The sequence below is a fragment of the Microcaecilia unicolor genome, chromosome 3 (genome assembly GCF_901765095.1).
Source record: "Microcaecilia unicolor chromosome 3, aMicUni1.1, whole genome shotgun sequence".
NCBI lineage: Eukaryota > Metazoa > Chordata > Amphibia > Gymnophiona > Siphonopidae > Microcaecilia > Microcaecilia unicolor.
Genome location: NC_044033.1, coordinates 32,659,411 through 32,681,886, shown reverse-complemented (window position 1 = coordinate 32,681,886; position 22,476 = coordinate 32,659,411). Strand labels below are relative to the sequence as shown.

At 45.4% G+C, this 22,476-nt stretch overlaps 1 protein-coding gene across 1 annotated transcript in view; it reads right to left on the bottom strand.

Moving 5' to 3' along the window:
* LOC115464192 (homeobox protein prophet of Pit-1-like) overlaps positions 1–15,332 on the bottom strand; it is a 31,781-nt gene extending 16,449 nt beyond the window's left edge. The window contains exon 1 of the mRNA XM_030194584.1: positions 15,242–15,332. Within this exon, the coding sequence (XP_030050444.1) occupies positions 15,242–15,332 (91 nt within the window). The remainder of the gene's footprint in view (positions 1–15,241) is intronic.
* Positions 15,333–22,476: the final 7,144 nt, after the last annotated feature.

Here is a 22,476-nt window from a genome sequence, read left to right as displayed (position 1 = left end):
CAGAACCTGCCTCTTAAACTAATCTGAGGGCTGGTCCCTTTCCTCTCTCACCCCAGGACCCTAGCTCATCTCAAGTGGTCTGGGCAGTCGAAGCAGGAGTGATCTGTACTGGTTTCTGCCCCGGTGGCTGCCTCTTCTAAAAGGGTATCACCACAAGGAATCAGACTGCCAAATGTAGGTATGACCTTGAATTTTCATTTCATTTCTTTATATTTATATTCCACTCATCTTAAAACTAACGGCTTAAAATTATAGGGGGGAAATGAACCACTGCACCTCAAAGCCTTGACAATTTAAAGAGATTAGGTCCAGGTTTAATAATCATAGACACTTTCCTTTCTCATCAAAACTCTTTCAGTCTGTAGCAAGGTATGTGTGGCTGGTGCATCAAAGTTGCTCCTTATCGATGGGCATGGTTGGGGGGGGGGGCATTGCCTCCCTATCTCCTGCCCCTTCTAACTTCCAACACGTGATTCAGCATCTCCACCTCTCCCTCCCTCCCCACCCCGAAATTCCCCTCTCTCCAAACCTTCTTCTCGCGCCGCTAGAGTTGTTAATCACTGTTATAACTGAGCCCCAGTACAATGTGTGGAGGAGTGGCCTAGTGGTTAGGGTGGTGGACTTTGGTCCTGGGGAACTGAGGAATTGAGTTCGATTCCCACTTCAGGCACAGGCAGCTCCTTGTGACTCTGGGCAAGTCACTTAACCCTCCATTGCCCCATGTAAGCCGCATTGAGCCTGCCATGAGTGGGAAAGCGTGGGGTACAAATGTAACAAAAATAAAATAGATACTATTGGAGATTCTACATGGAATGTTGCTATTCCACTAGCAACATTCCATGTAGAAGGCTGCGCAGGCTTCTGTTTCTGGTAGTCTGACGTCCTGCACCTACGTGAGAAGCAGAAGCCTGCGCAGCCACATTGGTGATCTGCAAGGGCCGACTTCTACATGGAATGTTGGAATAGCAACATTCCATGTAGAATCTCAAGTAGTAGCAACAGTGGAGGAGTGGCCTAGTGGTTCGGGTGGTGGACTTTGGTCCTGGGGAACTGAGGAATTGAGTTTGATTCCCACTTCAGGCACAGGCAGCTCCTTGTGACTCTGGGCAAGTCACAACCCTCCACTGCCTGCAGCATTGAGCCTGCCATGAGTGGGAAAGCGCGGGGTACAAATGTAAATAAAATAAACACAGCACCTATTCCAAGAATTTCCTCCACTTGAGTCATCCAAAAGTGTTTTGCAATCAACAGTTTTGGATGCCAGCTTAGCGCTACCCTTTATTTATTTCACCACTTATATACTGCCTATGAATTGACCAACTTCCGGAAACTGCTAAAGACCCATCTCTTCGACAAGACCTATCACAAAGACCAAGTCATCTGAAGTTCCCACATATACCCTGAATGTAAATTAATGCCTTCTGTTTTTTTTTCTCTTACTATTATGTATTACATTATCATGTAACCCAAATCCTTCTGTAACACCAAATGTCTTCTCTCCTCACATTTCACTATTCATGATGTATTGTAAGCCACATTGAGCCTGCAAAGAGGTGGGAAAATGTGGGATACAAATGCAATAAATAAATAAATAAATAAATAAATATACTGCCTATACCTAAGCGGTTCACTCACAAGTATTTGTACAGCTATGTTCTGTCCCACGTGGGCCCACAATCTAAGTGTTATTCGTATTTGGGGAAATGGAGGGTTAAGTGACTTGTGCAAGGTCACCAGGAACTGCAGTGGGAATTGAACCCAGTTTCCTAGGATCTCTGGGTAAATTTATAAATCATTCCTGTGTGTAAGTGGACTTTTTAAACATTTCCAAAGGGATTACTTCCATGTGTAAAAGTACACACAATGACAAGAAGGCACGTACTTTTCTGTGCTATGGTGTGTTCTGGGGTGGAGTTTTTATCTAGATTGTAAGCTCTTTGAGCAGGGACTGTCTTTTTTGTGTATATTCTACAGCGCTGCGTATGCCTTGTAGCGCTATAGAAATGATAAGTAGTAGTAGTAGTTTGCACAGAGCATGGGTGGAGTCACAAAGTACATATGCTTTTTAATAAAGTACACAAATTTGCACAAAGCAGGGGCATAGCCACGGGTGGGCCTGGATGGGCCCAGGCCCACCCACTTTTGCTACAGGCCCGCCCCGCCCACAACAGCCCCCTGCACTGACCTGAAGCGCGTTCTACCTCCAATCCAGCACCGGCGATCATAGCCAGCCTTCTACCACGTCCAGCAGGAAGTTGCAGAGTAGGCGGGACGCGCCTGAGAAGAAGCTACGACGACGCGCGCTGGACGTGGTAGAAGGCTGACTATGATCGCCGGTGCTGGATTGGAGGGAGAACGCGCTTCATGTCAGTGCAGGGGGCTGTCGCGGGCGGGGCGGTCACGGGTGGACACAAAATGTGGTGGCGGCAGCGGGCAGGGGGTGGACGGTGGAGAGGAAAGAGGTCTGTGCCCACCCAGTCCACCTCCAGGCCCACCCAAAAATTAATCGCTGGCTACGCTACTGTTGCACAGACTGTAGACAAGTGTGTCATCTCCTGAGATGGTGTAAATCAGGCTTGTCCAACCTTTTTCTATCGGGGGCCACATTTTATATTTTGTAACATTTGGAGGGCCAAAACACACACTGCTGTATTTTGCTGCATGTTTCGTCAAATAGTGGCAAAACATGACAGTGCATTGTCCCCCCCCCCCCCCAGCTTTCATCCAGTATTGCTCTAGCTCATGCACCCCCTCCTCATCCTTCACCCAGTTTCTCTTGCTCATATAACCCCCCCCCCAGCTTTCACCCAGTCTCTTTTGCGCATGACAACCCCCCCCCCCCCCCTCCCCAGCCTTCATGCAGTTTCTTTTCCCTCACCTGACTTCAGTTGCAGAAGAAACAGTGGGATTCCTGCTTCTCCACCATGACTAGGCTCTCTGCACACTTGAGGCATGTGGTGCTAGAAGTTTGGGTTGGTCTCGCACTTTCAGGTCTCATGAGACTTGAAACTGTGGGATCAACCTGAAAGCATTCTCCTTCAGAAATGAGGAGCATGTGTGTATATTTTTCCCTGCCCTAATCTCACCCTTACCACACTGCCTTGCCACATGGGCATATTCGTGACTTGGACATGTATATCCCGGCTTTCTAAAAGTGGGATTTCTACATTTATTTGACATGCATACGCAACTGCTGGTATTTACATGTGCAAATCTTGAGAAGAGTATCTAAAGTAACCACTTATGCAGATAGATAAACAGACTTCAACTCCTGCAGAACAGTGCAGCTAAATTTATATATAAGCAGGAAATTTGAACGGGCTTCCCCTTTGTTGAAAGATCTGCACTGGTTGCCTATCAAGGCCCGTATAGAGTTTAAGGTAGCCTGCTGGGTGCTTAAAATTGTTAGTACATAAGTATTGCCATACTGGGACAGACCAAAGATTCATCAAGCCAGCATCCTGTTTCCAACAGTGGCCAATCCAGGTCACAGATACCCGGCAAGATCCCCCAAAAAGGACAAAACATTTTATGCTGCTTATCCCAGAAATATTTTCCCCAAGTCCAATTTAATAGTGGTCTATGGACTTTTCCTTTAGGAAGCCACCCTGTAATTTCCTTGCCCGTAATGTCTTGTCTGTTTGTGTTACCTAGATTGCAAGCTCTTTGAGCAGGGACTGTCTCTCTATGTCAAATGTACAGCGCTGCGTGCATCTGGTAGCGCTATATAAATGCTATTAGTAGTAGTAGTAATTTCTGGCACTGCATGGCTCAAGTTTGCAGAGAGCCTAGTCATGGCCCCTCCCAAATGCTGTAGCACAGAATGCCTCCTTATCTCCTGCCCCTTCTAACTTCCAATAAATGATTCCGCATCTCCACCTTTCCCTCCCCACCCCGAAATTCCCCTCTCTCCAAACCTTCCTGTCAACGCTAGAGTTGTTAATCACTGTTATAACTGAACCATGGCACTCAAGAATTTGCTCCCTTTGACTCATCCAAAAGTATTTTACAATCAACAGTTTTGGATGCCTTTATTTATTTATTTCACCACTATACCTAAGCGGTTCACTCACAAGTATTTGTACAGGTACGTTCTGTCCCATGTGGGCCCACAATCTAAGTGGTATCCTTAAACCTTCATTTGGTATCATGAAAAACATCATGAAAAGAAATATGACAAATAGAAGAGAGCCCACGAAGACTATCGCAAGGGTACTACCTACGCATGTGCAGTGCGCACCCAAATGAGACTACCGCCAGGCCAGCGCATCCTACTGGTAGTAATTTCAGATTTGGTGTGCGATTATTTCTTTCTTTCTTCCTACGTGCGCTGGTTCCGGCGGTAATCGGCACTTGGCGTGTGCTGAGTGGTCACTGCGCATGTAGAGAGTGAGCTTTTACCGCTAGATCAATGGGTGGTGTTAAGAGCTCAGGCCGTTTTGGGGAGTGCACTGGTTTCATTTTTACTGCGGGCCCTTTTTTGTAGATGTGGTAAAATCTGGCCCGGAGTGCGCCCAATACACACGCCTACACTACCACAGGCCACTTTTTACCACGGCGTAGTAAAAGGGCTCCTTGTCCAGTTAATTGCCGCTATTCGGCACTTAAGCGGACATGGTAATTACATAAATAGGACCACATAAAAATCAGTCCTATCTTTATAAGGTTCGCCATAGCCAGTTAAGTGCTGAATATCGCACTTAACCGACTATAGTTTCACTGGCCCCATAAATCTGGAAATTCAATGCCAGAATCCAGATGTGGCCTGGCATTAAATTTCTAGGTATAAAGCCAGTGGTGGTCACGGTGGGGTAGCTAGGGGGGGGGGGGAGGCGCCAGGGGAGCGGCCGCCCCCCAAATGGAGTTCTGCCAGCGCCTATTTTTTTCTCCACGTGTTGCATTGAAAATGCGCGCCGGCGGAAATCCGCTCTCGCGCCGCTTTCGCTCCCCCTGCGCCGTCGACGTGGCTCAGCTTCTGGGTGGTCAACAAACTCTGAATATTGCCAGCTGAATATTCACCCCCTTGACAGACAGGGCTCAGGAACTACGTTACGCTGCCCACTTTCATAAAAGATGCCTGAGACAAGCAGACACTGACACTATAAGAACGTTAATTAATGATGGAGGAATCTTACTTCTGCCTCCCTTTTGTCACGGCACCCAGAGATTCATCATGCAGATTTTTTTACACGTGAAAGCAGGAATAAGAAAAGTTTATCCAGGAGGTTTGATGTATGTAAAGATTGGGTTCTGATCACGCATTTAAACTTGAACATGGGACTGGAAAGTTTTCATTCTTCCTCCCAGATCCATGGATTAGGCAGCCATTTGCCAACTGTGCTAGGAATCAGCAATCCGATCTGCATCTGTTTTACCTCTAATAACTCAATATCCTGAGAAAATGTTTTCCAGAGTTAGTGGGAGATTACACTGCCTACAGGAACAAACCCCTGCAATAAAGTCATTCGTGTAGAAGTGACTGTAGGCTTTCCAAGGGGCTGATTAGGAGAGAGGTGAATGGAAAGTCAGTGAATGACCTACAGGTCTGGAATGAAACTGTAATACCTGGGGCTTTGTGCTAAGAAAAACAAAACCCTGTGAAAACCCACACAAGTAGAACACAGAAAGCAATTCTGACAGCTCTAAAACAACAAATGAAACCATGCTTACCTCTAGAGAAAAAAAGCAGGCTAGAGGCCTAGACTGAAAAGTGCAATTAAAAAGTACTGCAGGTAATTATTTTATTGCATGAATCTGCAAACTTTAAAGCATACTTCAATGCTTATTTTTTAAAATGACATGTTTTCTTCAAACTTTTGAAGGAAAGGTATAATTTGCGACCTAAGATGATATGTTTTCTAGGCATCTAATTCAATGTGGCATGGTATTTTGACAATTTATTTATTTGCAAAACTTTCTATTCCACTCTAGCTATGGTGTACAGCGCTGCGTATGCCTTGTAGCGCTATAGAAGTGATAAGTAGTAGTAGTAGTAGTAGCTGATGAGCAGAACAGAGCAGTGTACGGGCTAAGGTAGAAAACATGAAAAGGAACTCCATTAATGCACAGAAAAACAGGATAGTTAAGTCTGAAAGACAAGCATGAAGTTATGTGAGAACACGGCCTCAAACAGTTCTGGTGCACTTGGCATTATACTATACACCATTAAAAAACCCACTGATATTTGACCTCTTTTCCTTGCCTATGGGCTGTTCTTCAGAAGGACCCTCATTAGTGCTCACTCTGTGCGATTCACACCATAGCTTTATTTTCAATGCCCTATGTCATATCTGAGTTACTTTCAGGCTCATTTTCGAAAGAGATGGGCGTTCATCTTCCGACATAAATCAGCACTTGGGCGTCCATCTCTCAGAGACGTCCAAATCGGTATAATCGAAACCTGATTTTGGACGTCTCTAGCGGAAGTCCATCGCAAGGACGTCCAAATCTGAGAGGGGCGTATCGTAGGCGTAGTGAAGGTGGGATTTGGGCGTTCCTAAGACTTGGACGTCTTTGAGCCATAATGGAAAAAAGCAGAGACGTCCAACACTAAAACTTGGGACTTTTTCACCCAGGCCTGTTTTTATTGTGAATAAGGCACAAAAAGGTGCCCGAAATGACCAGATGACCACCGGAGGGAATAGGAGATGACTTCCCCTTACTCCTCCAGTGGTCACTAACCCCCTCCCAGGTTTTATTAATAAACTTTTGCTGTGAACTTTTTCAAGTCCGGTGGAAGTTTCTTTACATCATCCATCTTGTCTCCTTCACTGTTACTTTGTGCTTTGGCTTTACCAGAGTGAAGGTTTGTTTTCTTCTGTGCTTGTCGCCCTCGATACTCAGGTCCATGACAGCACATGCAGGTCCCTGGAGCGGTTTTAGTGGGTGCAGTGCACTTCAGACAGGTGGACCCAGGCCCATACCCTCCCTCCCTCCCTACCTGTTACATTTGTGGAGGAAACAGCGAGCCCTCCAAATCCCACCAGAAACCCTCTGTACCCACATATAGGTGCCCCCTTTCACCCATAAGGGCTATGGTAGTGGTGTACAGTTGGGGGTAGTGGGTTTTGGGGGGCTCAGCACACAAGGTAAGCTATGTACTTGGGAGCATTTTATGAAGTCCACTGCAGTGCCCCCTAGGGTGCTCCATTGCTGTCCTGGCATGTCAGGGGGACCAGTGTACTACAAATGCTGGCTCCTCCCACGTCCAAATGGCTTGCATTTGGACAGTTTAGACTTGGATGTCTTTGGTTTCGAAAATCCCCGAAAATCAAAGAGGTCCAAATCTAAGGACGTCCAAATCCAAGGACGTCCTTGATATTTTCGAAACGAAAGATGGACATCCATTTTTTTTAAATGATCTTTTCCCTGCCTTCGAATTTGGACATTTTACAAAGACGTCCAAATTCCAACTTAGACGTTTCTTTCGAAAATGCCCTTTTGTCTGTCTTATTAGACTGTCTGTGCATGCCTGGTAGTACTTTACAAATGGCTATAATAATACTTCTTACTTCCAACATCTTCTGCTATATCTTCATAGAGGCACAAGGTTTCACATCCGTTACCAGTATTCCCCAAAGCCCCTTCCCATAGCACTCCACAGCCTTTCAGGATATCCCTAATGAATTGGTTTGCATGCCTCCATTGTATGCAAATTTCTCTGATGCATTTTCATTACTAATATCCTGAAAACCTGACCTGTTGGCAACCCTCGAGGACTGGGCCTCTGTATATTCTGCTCTTCATTCATCGATATTTATTCCATGTACTGCCCACTTAGAGCCACTTCATTGCCAACTAGTCTAAAGAACTTGCTTTACTCCATCAACACAATGATAGGATTCACCACCAAATGAAATACAGTATAGTCTCGATTAGCTGCCCTTCGCTAATCTGACCATCCGGCATATCCGACAGACCCCTCGGTGGTGTCATTGCATTTAATTCTATTTAAAATCTTTGTTTTAGAACATTTTTTTGAAAATCTGGAATTCTATGCCTTTGTTTATGCATTGTGGGGCCATTTTACGAAAGGTTTGGGGCGTGGCAATAGGCTTGCCGCATGCCAGTCCGGAACTACTGTCGGGCTACCGCAGGAGCCTGGTGGTAGTTCCGACCCCCAGTGCACACCATTTCCAGCACTACAAAAAATTTTCTACTTTTGTAGTGCTGGAGCTTATCCGGCAGTAATCGGTCACCGGGGTTACCACGGGAGCCCTTACCCGGTGGTGGTAAGTGCTCCCCCCTGAAATGGCTGTGCGGTAAGTGGTTCACTTACCGCACGGTCATTTCTTGTTAAGAAAAAAAAGACAGTCTTTTACCCGCTGCGGTAAAAGAGGGCCTCGGCGTGCGTGAAAACACGCACTGAGGGTAGCGCAGTCCCCCTTTTACTGCAGCTTAGTAAAAGGACCCCAGTTTGAGGAGTTTATGCATTGTTTTCCGCATTATCCGACTTTTCACATATCCGACAACAGGACGGTCCCATTTATGTTGGATAATCGAGACTGTACTATACAAAACGAATGTTTCTAGAGCCATCTATAGATGATGGGAACTGGAGAAATAAGAGGATGCAAAGTTTGGAGGAGTAACATGACCTTTTGAGATTAAGCCATGCAGTTGCTTAGGGGCCCTTTTACCAAACTGCGGTAAAACGTGGCCTTAGTGTTGCGTTTAAGCAGGACATTCCCATGCACAAAGGCCATTTTTACCACATGGGTAAATTGCCCGATTTTTCTTTTTTTTGAATTAATGATCATGTGCTAAATTTCCCATTAGCGTGAGGTCATTAGTGCATGAGTCCCTACCACCACCACCTGGTTTGTGGGTGATAAGGGCTCACTCACTAACCAGTGCTAATTCATAGGCACATGGTGATGTAGCAGCGCTAAGTGATTAGCTCAGAATACGCTTACTCTCCACCCCCGACCGGCCCCAGTGTTAAAAAAAATAAAATCAGTTTTTTAGCACATGGGAAGCACGCGTCAATGCCTTGTAGCACTATAGAAATGCTAAATAGTAGCAGTAGTAGTAGAAGGGCCTGAAAGCAGTAAACTGAGCGACAGTGCCCAGATGAAAGAATCTGTCAGTGAAAGGTGTTGTGTCTCACAGTGCTGTCAGTCTCTACACCCTTCACTTGCTGCTGTACCCTTTTCCCTTTCAGCTCATCTGCGTAGTGCATATCAACACCAGTACTTCTTTCTGTTCATCAAAATCCATATTTGTTTTCTGAAAAATTATGTTGATTCTCACCCAGGTTTGCGATCAGATCGCACAATGAACATTTGTTAAATTTCTGGACATTAAAAGAAAAAAAAAATCTGTAAACATTGTACAGTCATAGGGTTCCTTTTTCAAAGCTGCAGTATAAAGTGACTTTTGCATGCCCTTACACAGGGTTTTCCCATGCACTAAGGCCATTTTTACTGCAGCAGCAAAAGAGTTAATTTTCTTTTTTTTTTTTTTGCATCGATGGCCATGCACTAATATTGACATGGTAGCACAGTGCTTCACAAACTTTCTCGGGTCATGGCACTCCTAAGCTACACATTTCTTCTCAAGTCTTCCCCTCAACCTGGCCCCCGCCCCACCCCCACCTCAACAGTATTGAGTCCTACTTTTGCTGGTGGAGATGCCCAAGCCCCAGAAGCTGAAGAGGTCCACTGTCCAGGGTCCAAGCTCCATGCTGCTTGTGCAAGCAAATTGGTAGCATGCTCCAGCCACCAACACCTGCATTCCTATGCATGCCCTCCTTCTCTCCACCCTTCCATCCAGCGTCTGACCTCCTCCTCTCCCTCCTTCCTTCCTTCCTTCCAGTACATAAGTAATGCCACACTGGGGAAAGACCAAGGGTCCATCAAGCCCAGCATCCTGTCCACGACAGCGGCCAATCCAGGTCAAGGGCACCTGGCAAGCTTCCCAAATGTACAAACATTTAGTAGTGGTTTATGGACTTGTCCTTTAGGAAGCCCTCCTTCTCTCTCCTCTTCTATCCAGCATCTGCCCTCCTCCTCTTCCCCTATCAGCCAGCGTCTTCCCTCCTTTTCTCTCCCTTCCATTCCTTCCTCTCGCCACTTTTATCCAGCCTCTGCCCTATCTCCCCCTTCCATCCACCCTCTTCACCCCCTCTCTCCCCATTTCATAGAGCCTCTGTCCTCCTTCTCTCCGCCTTTCATCCAGCATCTGCCCTCCTCCTCTTCCCCTATCAGCCAGCGTCTTCCCTCCTTTTCTCTCCCTTCCATTCCTTCCTCTCGCCACTTTTATCCAGCCTCTGCCCTATCTCCCCCTTCCATCCACCCTCTTCACCCCCTCTCTCCCCATTTCATAGAGCCTCTGTCCTCCTTCTCTCCGCCTTTCATCCAGCATCTGCCCTCCTCCTCTTCCCCTATCAGCCAGCGTCTTCCCTCCTTTTCTCTCCCTTCCATTCCTTCCTCTCGCCACTTTTATCCAGCCTCTGCCCTATCTCCCCCTTCCATCCACCCTCTGCACCCCCTCTCTCCCCATTTCATAGAGCCTCTGTCCTCCTTCTCTCCGCCTTTCATCCAGCATCTGCCCTCCTTCTCTCTCCCTTCCAACCCTTTCTCTCTTGCCACTTTCATTCACTCTCTGCCCTTTCTCCTCATTCCATCCAGCCTCTGCTCTCCCTCTCCACCACTTTCATTCAGCCTCTGCCCTTCCTCGCACTCCCCCTTCCACCCAACCTAAGCCCCCTCTCTGATTCTCCCCCAATCTTGCATCTGCCTCCTCTCTGTCCCTGTTCCCCCTACACACATCCATCCCTGCAACTGTTGCTGCTGCTTTTCTAGATGAGTAGCAGCAGTGGCAAAACAAGCTGTAGCCAGGCAGGGCCAGACTCTTCATACAGGCGGTTGCCGGCTGTGCCCCGGACCAGGAAATAAGGGGGCAGGATCGTCAGCCACATGTATGAAGAATCTGGTGCTGCATGCTGCAGCTTGTTTTGCTGCTTCTCTGGGGGTGTATGGGAGGAGTGGGGACAGAGAGGAGGCAGGCGCTGGATTGGGGGGAGCAGTAGCAGTTTGGGTGGCGGCAGGAGGGAGGTCTGGATTTGCGCGCCCCACCTTTAAGGAAAACAGGAAGTTGCAGAGTAGGTGGGACGCGCCTGAGGAGAGGCCCCGACGACGCATGCTGGCAGAAGGCTGACTATGGGAATCGCCGGTGCTGGAGGGAGAATGGTGCTTCAGGGCAGTAAAAGTGAGCAGACCACGCGGACGGGGAGAGCGGGCAGAAGTGGCAGGAAAAGATTGGAGCCTCGCTTGGGAGAGCTACGCCACTGGTTGGGTTGGGGCTAGTTAGGGTGGGTGGGCCTGGGGCAAAAGTGGCTGGGCCTGGGCCTGTCCAGGCCCGCCTGTAGCTGCGCTCTTGGTTAGCATGCGTTAATTTTTAGAGTGTGCTAAAAAATTAGCGTGCCTACAGCATGGCTTAGTAAACAGCAGGGGCGTATCTGCGTGGGGCCACAGGGGCCTGGGCCCCCGCAGATTTTGCCCTGGACCCCCCTACCACAGACCCTCTCCACCTCCCCCTCCCTCCCGCCCGCCCGCCACCAACCCATCGCCGATCTTTGCTGGCGGGGGACCCCAAGCCCCCGCCAGCCGAAGTCCTCTCTTCCGTGCAGGATGCAAGTTTCAATGCTTCCTGTTCTTCTGAGTCTGACGTCCTGCACGTACAACGTGCAGAACGTCAGACTCAGAATTTGGAATTCAGTCTGACGTCCTGCGCGTTGTACGTGCAGGACGTCAGACTCAGAAGAACAGGAAGCGTTGAAACTTGCAGCGGCGCAGCCTGCATGGAAGAGAGGACCTCGGCTGGTGGGGGGTTGGGGTCCCCCGCCAGCAAAGGTAAGTGACAGCAGCGGGGGAGGGTGTCATTGGTGGCGAGGGGGGGGTCCGGAAATGGCGGGGGGGGGGATCGGTGGTGCCGGGGGGGGGCTAAAATGTGCCCCCTCCCTCTGGCTCTGGCCCCCCCTACCGCCCGAGTCCAGATACGCCCCTGGTAAACAGGGACCTATATTTCCTAGTGTGCTACTATTATTGGCTTTGGATGAACCCCTGAATTTGATTGGACTCATGCACTGATGTTGGCCTTTAAAAAAATTACCGTTTTATCACTTACCGACACCTATTTTGTAGGCGACATGGGTTCACGCAGTAATCCTGCACTGATCAGTTAACACATAGTAATGTAGCTGTGCTGATTAGCACAGAAATGCCCATGCTCCACCCCCCTGCCCCCAAATTTAAAAAATACATTTTAGTACGCAAGTAAAGCATGCAGATTAAGATCTTACCACAGGATGCCTGAGCGCATCAGCCATTTTAAGCTGTGGTAAGCTTACGGTGGAGCTTACTGCAGCTCAGTAAAAGGAGCCCTTAATATTTTATCACAAGAATGTACGATGGCAAATAAATCCTAATAAAGTTGTACATCGCACTATTCAAATCATCTAGTCAGTGGCCTATTTTTTTTTTTAATTTTTATTTATGAGTTATTAAATTTACATTTATGCAATAATACATAGATACACACTTCACACATTAAAGAATTAACTAGATATCTCAAAAAGGCAAAAACATCCTCTTATTTAGTCCACAAATATTGACCCAAGATCTAGGAAATTTAAAAAAAAAGGTAAAAGAAAAAAGAAAAAAAGTCAGTGGCCTATTTTTACATCTTGAATCGCTGCCTTGTACGAGGTCTGAGTTCCCATAAGTAAACTTCGTGGTTTGTAATTGAATCATTAATAGCGGCCGCCACTGGTTAAACTATTGTCTGGCAGTTTAAAATTCTTTAAATATTCAATGCCAACAGTATTTATTTATTTATTTATTTAAAAAACTTTTACCCTGCCTTATAAATAAAACTCCTCACGGGACTTATCTCATAAATTTTTAAAAGACGTTCTTCAATATCCTGAAACTGGGCTTCCTCCAACACAAAAACTTTACTATTTACCAATTCCATCTATCCGTGAAGCCAGATTAAAAGGTCAAATAGCGGCGGATTCATCTTCTGATAGCTTTAAATGTTTCAGCTCTTTTAGAGGTGGATTTTCGAGCCACCTTACTGGTCTCTTTTGTGTTTCTTCAAGATAAGGAAGCTTTGTTAAGACTTTATCTGAGACAACCTGCTCCAGTTACTTTTACGGGAGAAAAGATTCCGATATTTCCTGACGTCTCCAGATGGACACAGGAAAGAAGGAAGAAATTTCTGTCTATGCAACAGGAAGCTTTGAATTTGGCTGCTAAATTTCAGTTAAAGTTTCCATGTAAATGTGTATTACAGATTGATAATGTTAGCTTTCATTTTTTGAACCTTTACAACTTCGTTCCTTTTTGGATGCCAGAGCTCCTAAAATCTGACTTGTAACGACTTCTGGATTTTAATAGAGAGTTTTGATGCAGTTAATAAGGCCTTGTTTTTTTTAAATTTTTTCTTCTTTTTACCTCTTTTCAGGTTATGGTGTGTTGATCAGTTTCCCTTTCTAGTGGACTAATGCCTGTAAAAATCTTTGAAGAAGAGGGAAGTATCCCTAAATATTTTTCTTTGTAAATCATGGCATATTGCTTGACAAAGTCATCTTTGGTGAATTATTGTAAATTGTTCTAAATAAAAATAATAATAATAATAAAAAAACATTCATAAATAAAAACAATACCCAGAAAGGCCGAAGGGCTCCATTTACAAATCCGCGATAGTGATTCCCATGAGGCAAACGTGACGAAGCCCATAGGAATTGAATGGGCTTTGCCGCATTTGCTGCGCCGGGTATCACTATTGCGGGCTTTGTAAAAGGAGCCCTAAGTTCCTTACATGGTACCTACAAAATCAGTGCCGAAAAAATAGCGCTTAGCGTATTCTATAAATGACGCTTAAAGTTAGGCGCTGTTTATAGAATAACGCTTAGTGCTGGGAACCACAGCTACATTTGGGCACAACCATTTATACCAATGAAACCTTGGTGTAAATCCCTGTGCTTCAATTCAGCGCAGACCCCCTTTATTCGATAACAAAATAAAATAAAATTAACGCATAAATTAAAGGAATACCCCTGACCTGCCAAAGACCCTCCCATGGCCGTGCCCCTTTTTGGACCCGTACATAAAATTTACAAGCATAAATTTTAAATAAATCCAATTAGCATCAATAATTACTTTGTTAAAACCTCAATTATTGACATTAATTGGCTCGTTATTCAGTTAAATTACGTGTGCAAATTGGGCACGTGCCCGTATTTCTATGCACAAGTTTTAGCAACTTTGATAGAATTTGGGGGAAAACGTATAAAGATGAAGCAAAGAAAGCCTACTGAGAAATCACTTAAAGCCCGCAGAAATAAGTGTGCCCTTTTCAACGCTTTTTTAAATTATTGGAGAGTCGTACAAAAACAGGCGTGCCCTGGTAACTTTTTCTATAATAATGGACCTGCAAAGGAAAAATCAGATACAGATGTCTCTACAGAATGTACCTTCTTCAAACCAGGCAAACATTCTTTTTATTTGTTTCAAATACCATGGCATTAGGTGATGTAAACTTTGATAAACCAATATTAAAGTCTTAAACTGAATCCTTCCTTCAGGTTTTATGGGCGTGTTTCCCTTCAAAATTCATATGGGGGCCGTTTTGAATTTTGTAATCATTTTAAAAATTAGGATCTTGTCTATCTGCCTCTGAATTTTCCTAATGGATCTTCTCCTATCTATTTGGGGGGCTTATAGCATGCCTTGCGTACGCTCGACACCAAGAGCAGTGACAGTGTCTTCTAAACATTAAAAATAAAATAAGAATTTTTAAAAAATGTATTTGTAGGCTTTCAAATTTTACAAGCACATGCAGTGAAACAGAAATTAGGGAAAGGAAACCCATCCTACCCAAAGAGAAAAAAGAATAGTAAAAGGGTGAACAATTTTTTTTTTCTCTTTGGGTAGGATGGGTTTCCTTTCCCTAGTTTTTGTTTCACTGCATGTGCTTGTAAAATTTGAAAGCCTACAAATACATTTTTTTTAAAATTCTTGTTTTATTTTTAATGTTTAGAAGACACTGGCACTGTTCTTGGTGTTGAGCGTACGCAAGGCATGCTGAAAGTCAGGTGAAGTTAAATGACTTGAGATTTGCAACCCAAACAATGAGAACTAAGTCAATTTCTATAAATCCTATTCATTCAGCCGGGGAAACTAATGACATTAAGTCTAATATGAAGTGGTAAATCGTCAGCATTTGCACTCACCTGCAGTTGAAGTAGCCACAGCAATTTCTGGATAGCTGTCATGAAACTGGGCACACTTCTTCTTACTTGCCCTTGCTCTAACTTCTTCCATGATGCTTCTGAGGTGAACAAAATGGGTCTAATCTCCTTAAATTGCCAACTCTTTGAAGTGCAGTGGTTCATTTTTTTTCTCCTCCAATTTTAAGTTGCTACTGCTATGACATCATCCGAAGCTAGGGTGGACCTGCTCATCACTCACAGTCAAACAGAACCGATTGGCTCCAGTCTACGGCCAATGAAGGAAAGGGACCTTGATCTCCGTATCTGACCTGCCCCAGGCTGTTCCTGGCTCAAAGGCTGTCCTAGGAAAGGCCTTCTGGCCACTGGGTCAGTGCAGGAGAAATAAGGAGACACAGAGAGGAAGGGACGGCAAACTTCATTGTTTCTTGTCCTGTAGTCCTGTTTTGAATGCTCAGTGCTCTTTATTCAGGTATATTTGAAAAAGAAATTGTGTGGGAAGAAGTAGGAAGCCATTAATACCAGAAGCGAGCACTTCGGTGGAAATATTTAAAAAACAAAGCAAAAGAAAAAAAAAGCCTTGGAAGTATGACTCTTTTACAGAGGGATGCAGAAAAACCTTCCCCTGTTCTAGAAACATAAAAACTTCTCAAATGAACTTCTTACAGAAAGGCATGAAAGCAAATACACGGAGATCAGTTTTTAAACGGAGGCCAAAGTATAGAATAGAATGTTGGGTATCATTAGGAAAGGTATGGAAAACAGGTGTGAGGATGTTATAATGCCGTTGTATCGCTCCATGGTGCGGCCGCACCTTGAGTACTGTGTTCAATTCTGGTCGCCGCATCTCAAGAAAGATGTAGTAGAATTGGAAAAGGTGCAGCGAAGGGCGACTAAAATGATAGCGGGGATGGGACGACTTCCCTATGAAGAAAGACTAAGGAGGCTAGGGCTTTTCAGCTTGGAGAAGAGACGGCTGAGGGGAGACATGATAGAGGTATATAAAATAATGAGTGGCGTGGAACAGGTGGATGTGAAGCGTCTGTTCACGTTTTCCAAAAATACTAGGACTAGGGGGCATGCGATGAAACTACAGTGTAGTAAATTTAAAACAAATCGAAGAAAATGTTTCTTCACCCAACGCATAATTAAACTCTGGAATTCGTTGCCGGAGAACGTGGTGAAGGCGGTTAGCTTAGCAGAGTTTAAAAAGGGGTTAGACGGTTTCCTAAAGGACAAGTCCATAAACCACTGCTAAATGGACTTGGGAAAAATCCACAATTCCAGGAATAACATGTATAGAATGTTTGTACGTTTGGGAAGCTCGCCAGGTGCCCTTGGCCTGGATTGGCTGCTGTCGTGGACAGGATGCTGGGCTCGATGGACCTTTGGTCTTTTCCCAGTGTGGCATTACTTATGTACTTATATCACCTTATCTACTCTTGCTATAGCTGGATGACATCCCTAAAATCATGCACTTCTTCCTTAAAAAGGTTATTGCCCTCTATAACCTGCAAATAGGTGGGAAAATGTGGGATACAAATAAATAAATAAATAATATATAAGTGCTGAATTAATTTTCTATTTTTCGTCTTAATTGCACAAGGGTGGTATAATGCAATTTAAAATAAAATACAATTGGATCCTAAACGTAGTTACTTCCTTACATTCTTTCTTATGGATTAGAAAGTGATCCTAACACCCCTGGTTGCATCCTGAATACTGCCTGGTGCATGCAGTAAAGGGAAGGGTAAGACAGGCAGACTCTGTGGGAGGTGGAATAAAATCAAAGGAGAAGAATGGGACCAGCTTTCGACCTCCCAGCAAGAAACATGTCTGTATCCTCCTGAAAGGACCTCAACCTGCACTAACCCAACTGTAAAGGTCTCAAGTACAAAACTTATTATGGATCCAATTTCTCCTTCCTGGGCAGCCGTCTATGGAACGCTCTCCCTAGACCTATCCGAGCAATCCATGACCACCTACCATTCAGGAAAGCACTAAAAACCCATTTATTCAAGCAAACCTACCCAAAAGACCCAGATTAATCTCTTGAACCCATCTACCTTACATATACCGAAGAGAAAACGACATTGACCCAGAATCTATCTCCCACCTTACCTTCCTCTCTATCACCTGTCTCTACCTACCCATCCATCCTATTACTATGTTATACTTAATTTTCTACTTTACATAACAAAATTCTGTGTTACCTATTACTATGTAAGCCGCATTGAGCCTGCTTTTAGTGGGAAAGTGCGGGATACAAATGTAATAAATAAATAAATAAATTTGGAGCTAGCTTTAAGATGTGAAGGCCAGCAAAACAGTTGAAGGCACCACCTTGAACATCTACCTTGCCTAATCTCTTTGTAGCTCGTGTCTTGAAGCTCTGGTCTCTTCAGCAGATCAGTGTGAGTAAATGATGCCCTTCAATAATAACAATGCCAAAAAACGAGAAAGAAACGCTGTTCAAAAAAATGTATCATCTATAAACCTTTACTCGTGACACTATTAATGATGTGCAGCAAGTGTGAATTAAATTTGGGAGCTATGAAACTTATTTTTAGTATATCTAAATGGGGCAGGCACAAAGGTGAACCTTCAGCTGTGTGCTCCCCACCCCCCCAAGGGCAGCTTAAGGTCACGCCTTCTCATGTCTAGCATCTCCCCTTCCCTAGCCCCCTCACCCCCTAAAATGTCCCAGCATCTTCCTTTCCTTACCCCAGGTGACCAGCATCTCCCTCTCATAAGAACTTAAGCGTTGCCATACTGGACCAGACTGAAGGGCCATCAAGCCCAGTATCCTGCTTCCAATAGTGGCCAATCCAGGTCACAAGTACCTGGCAGAAACCCAAGATCCTAGAACAGTAAAACAGATTTTATGCTGCTTATCCTAGAAAGGGGTTTGTGAGCACACCTGTTTGAAAATGAGATAAGTAACATATTGCCTCAATTTTTATATAATGTTATTAATAAAGAAAGAAGAAAAAAGAGAGAAGAAATTTAAGAATTGGGAGGTTGGGGGTATAGTCAATGATTAGAATATACACACAGTGAGAGGTTCACCACGGGAGTGAAGTGATACCAGCCGTGGTGCACTTATGAGACTTACCCTATACAACCCGTTTCAGCATATTTGTACTTTCTAATATCCTCTACTGTGCTAATTGTTTTGTATCCTAGAAATAAGCAGTGGATTTTCCCAAGTCCTTCTTATTAATGGCTTGTGGACTTTTCTTTTAGGAAATTATCCAAACCTTTTTAAAACCCTGCTAAGCTAACTGCATTTACCACATTCTCTGGCAACAAATTTCCTCTCTCCCAAGGTGTCCGTCATCCCCCCCCCCTCAAGGTATTTATCATCCTTCTCCTCATGAAGTGTCCAGCATCTCCTCATTTCCCATGTGTCCAGCATCTCACCCCTCTTAGCACTCTCTTGCAGCTGCTGCACCAACTGGGACTGTGGCTGTCAAGGAGAATGAGTGCAGCAACATCATTTACAACTTGTGCAGAATAACGCCATTTGATTAATTCATAAAGCAAAAAAATGTGACCATGTTACGCCGCTGCTAAAAAAAACTCTCACTGGCTCCCAATGACTCATCGAATCACGAACAAACTCCTTCTTCTGGTATTCAAAACCCTGGTTTCAAAAGAACCTCTCTATCTAAATTATCTACTATTTCCAAATGTCCCTTCACGTTCTCTCTGCTCCCAGGAGCACAGTCTACTCATTGTCCCAACTTATAAACACATCCTTCACGACAACACTCGTGCCTCCATTTTCTTCTTCTTATTATTTGTTACATTTGTATCACACATTTTCCCACCTTTTGCAGGCACTTACATATAACCGTTAACGGTGTTAGCCGATTACGATTTGAACAGATACATAGTATGAATGAATACAAAGTGATATTGTGGTATAATGAGGTATATGTATGGTAGGAAACAGTTGGGGGGAACTTAGAGAGGGAAAGGGGGAAGAAGAGTCAGGTAATGTTCATTGCAGTCTTTGGTTATGTTGTGTCGCAAGTGACCGGTATTTTTATTTATTTATTTGTTGCATTTGTACCCCACATTTTCCCACCTATTTGCAGGCTCAATGTGGCTTACATAGTACCGTCAAAGGCGTTTGCCCAGTCGGTGGTTAACGAATACAAAGTTATATAGTGATCGTATGAGGTATAAGTGGAGGGTCGAAATGGATGAAGATTGCGTGTTGTCCTGTTCGATCATAGTCATGCTGTGTTGATAGGTGAAGAGGGTTACATGGGTCGTTGGGGTAGGCCTTTTTGAAGAGGTAGGTTTTTAGCGATTTCCTGAAGTTCAAGTGGCCGTGGATTGTTTTCACGGCTTTTGGGAGCCCATTATGTTGGGTCAGTCTCTGTTCAAGGTCCCCAGCTTTGGAACTCCTCTTTTTCACAGAGCACCCGACTATCTTTCTGGAAGAGATAAGAGTATCCCCAGTGTTTGTTCCCTCCCCTTCTTTCTTTCAATATATGGAATTCCTCACTTTTTACCTCACTCTCTCTGTTCTCCGGCTGGCAGTGTAGTAAATTGTATTAAACTTGAAACTTGAATCTTGTGCGTTTGCAGATGTGCAAAGCCTGTCATGTTCCAACACTCCAAACGTCTTGTTTGTGAGAGGGTGGGACCATGCAGGCCTGAGCCACACAAGTGCTCAAGGCCTGGTGCTGGCTGCCCAACTATTGTTGTAGTGTGGCTCAGCCACTGACTTCCAGTGTGCCAGTACCACCCTCCAATTTATGCTGTGGTAGGCAGACACCTAGTCTGCATAGTGGTCAGGCCGACCCTGAACTTAGGCCAACTGTTTTTCATCTTTTATCTGATAGTGGTTAGGGTGGCGGACTCTGGTCCAGGGGAACTGAGTTCCATTCCCACTTCAGGCACAGGCAGCTCCTTGTGACTCTGGGCAAGTCACTTAACCCTCCATTGCCCCATGTAAGCCGCATTGAGCCTGCCATGAGTGGCAAAGCACGGGGTACAAATGTAACAAAATAAAATAGATACTATTGGAGATTCTACATGGAATGTTGCTATTCCACTAGCAACATTCCATGTAGAAGGCTGCGCAGGCTTCTGTTTCTGTGAGTCTGACGTCCTGCACATACGTGCAGGACGTCAGACTCACAGAAGCAGAAGCCTGCGCGGCCACATTGGTGATCTGCAAGGGCCAACTTCTACATGGAATGTTGGAATAGCAACATTCCATGTAGAATCTCAAATAGTAGCAACAGTGGAGGAGTGGCCTAATGGTTAGGGTGGTGGACTTTTGTCCTGAGGAACTGAGTTCGATTCCCACTTCAGGCACAGGCAGCTCCTTGTGACTCTGGGCAAGTCACTTAACCCTCCATTGTCCCAGGTACAAATAAGTACCTGTATATGAAAGCCACATTGAGCCTGCCATGAGTGGGAAAGCACCGGGTACAAATGAAACAAAAAAAAAAATGCAAATAGAACACTCTTCATGAAAAACAAATCTGTAAAAACTCCACTGCTCATAGTACCCTTCAGACCTCTCCCCTTGCCTGCCTCAGGTCCTCCACTCTGCTGTATTCTTGTATCATTGCTACGCTCACAACTTCTCAGCTACACATTTATAGCTTCAATTCTCCTCTTCCTTCTTCTGCGGGCTCCACTGCCCATTCTTAATGGTGAGCATTGGAGCTGGCGGAGAGAATGAGCAAAAGTGGGGAATTTGAGTATGGTAGGAAGAGGGTGTGTGTGTTTGCGTGTGTGTGTGGTGGGGGGAAGGGTTAGTTGAGGAAAACGTGTGGGGAGAAAGTGTGGTGGAGCTGGGATTGTGTGGGAGGCAGGGGCGTAGCCAGACCTTGGTGGGAGGGAGGTCCAGAGCCCAAGGTGGGGGGGGGGGCACATTTTAGCACTGGGCATGCCTATTCTCTGCCCCCAAACATGCCCCCCAGAGCTAAAAAAATAAAAAGTATTTTTTAGCACATGGGAAGCATGCGCAGATGCCAACACTACCATGGGACGCCTGAGCGTGCACCGCAGTAGTGCGTTTTTCAGCCCAGTAAGCACACCTTAGTGCTTACTGGCACTTAGTAAAAGGACACATTTATTTGGTGGGACCCGTGGAGGGGCATATTCGAACGGCGCCGGCCATCTCCATGACCGTCCATCTCTGAGGATGGCGCCGCTAAGGGGAGGAGCCAACCGTATTTTCGAAACAAGATGGCCGGCCATCTTTTGTTTCGATAATACGGTCGGGGCCAGCCAAATCTCAGCATTTTGGCTGGCTTTAAACATGGCCAACATTGATTTCTGCTGATAATGGAAACTAATGCTGGCGATCTCGAACCCGGTCAAATGCAAGGTATTTGGTCGTGGGAGGAACCAGCATTTGTAGTGCACTGGTCCCCCTGACATGCCAGGACACCAACTGGGCACCCTAGGGGGCACTTTTAAAAATTAAAAAAAAAATTAAAATAACTCCCGGTGCATAGCTCCCTTACCTTGGGTGCTGAGCCCCCCAAATTCCCCCAAAACCCACTCCCCACTACTCTACACCATTACCATAGCCCTTATGGGTGAAGGGAGGCACCTACATGTGGGTACAGTGGGTTTTTGGGGGAGGGGTTGGAGGGCTCCCATTTACCACCACAAGTGTAACAGGTATGGGGGGGATGGGCCTGGGTCCGCTTGCCTGAAGTGCACTGCACCCACTACAACTGCTCCAGGGACCTGTATACTGCTGCGATGGACCTGAGTATAACATTTGAGGCTGGCATAGAGGCTGGCAAAAAAAGTTTTTAAAATTGTTTTTTTGAGGGTGGGAGGGGGTTAGTGACCACTGGGGGAGTCAGGGGAGGTGATCGCCGATTCCCTCCGGTGGTCATCCGGTCAGTTCAGGCACTTTTTTGGGACTTGGACTTGAAAAAAAAGAGACCAAGTGAAACCGGCGAAATGCTCGTCAAAGCCGGCTTTCTTTTTTCCATTATCGGGCAAAGCCGGCCATCTCAACGCACGCCCCCGTCCTGCCTTCGCTACCGTGCCGACATACCCCCTTGAACTTTCGCCGGCCCCGCGACGGAAAGCAGTTGGAGCCGGCCAAAATCGGCTTTCAATTATACCGATTTGGCCGGGTTCATGAGATCGCCGGCCGTCTCCCGATTTGTGTCGGAAAATGGCCTGCGATCTCTTTCGAAAATAAGCTGGATTATGTATGCTGAATATACACAACTGTTCTACAG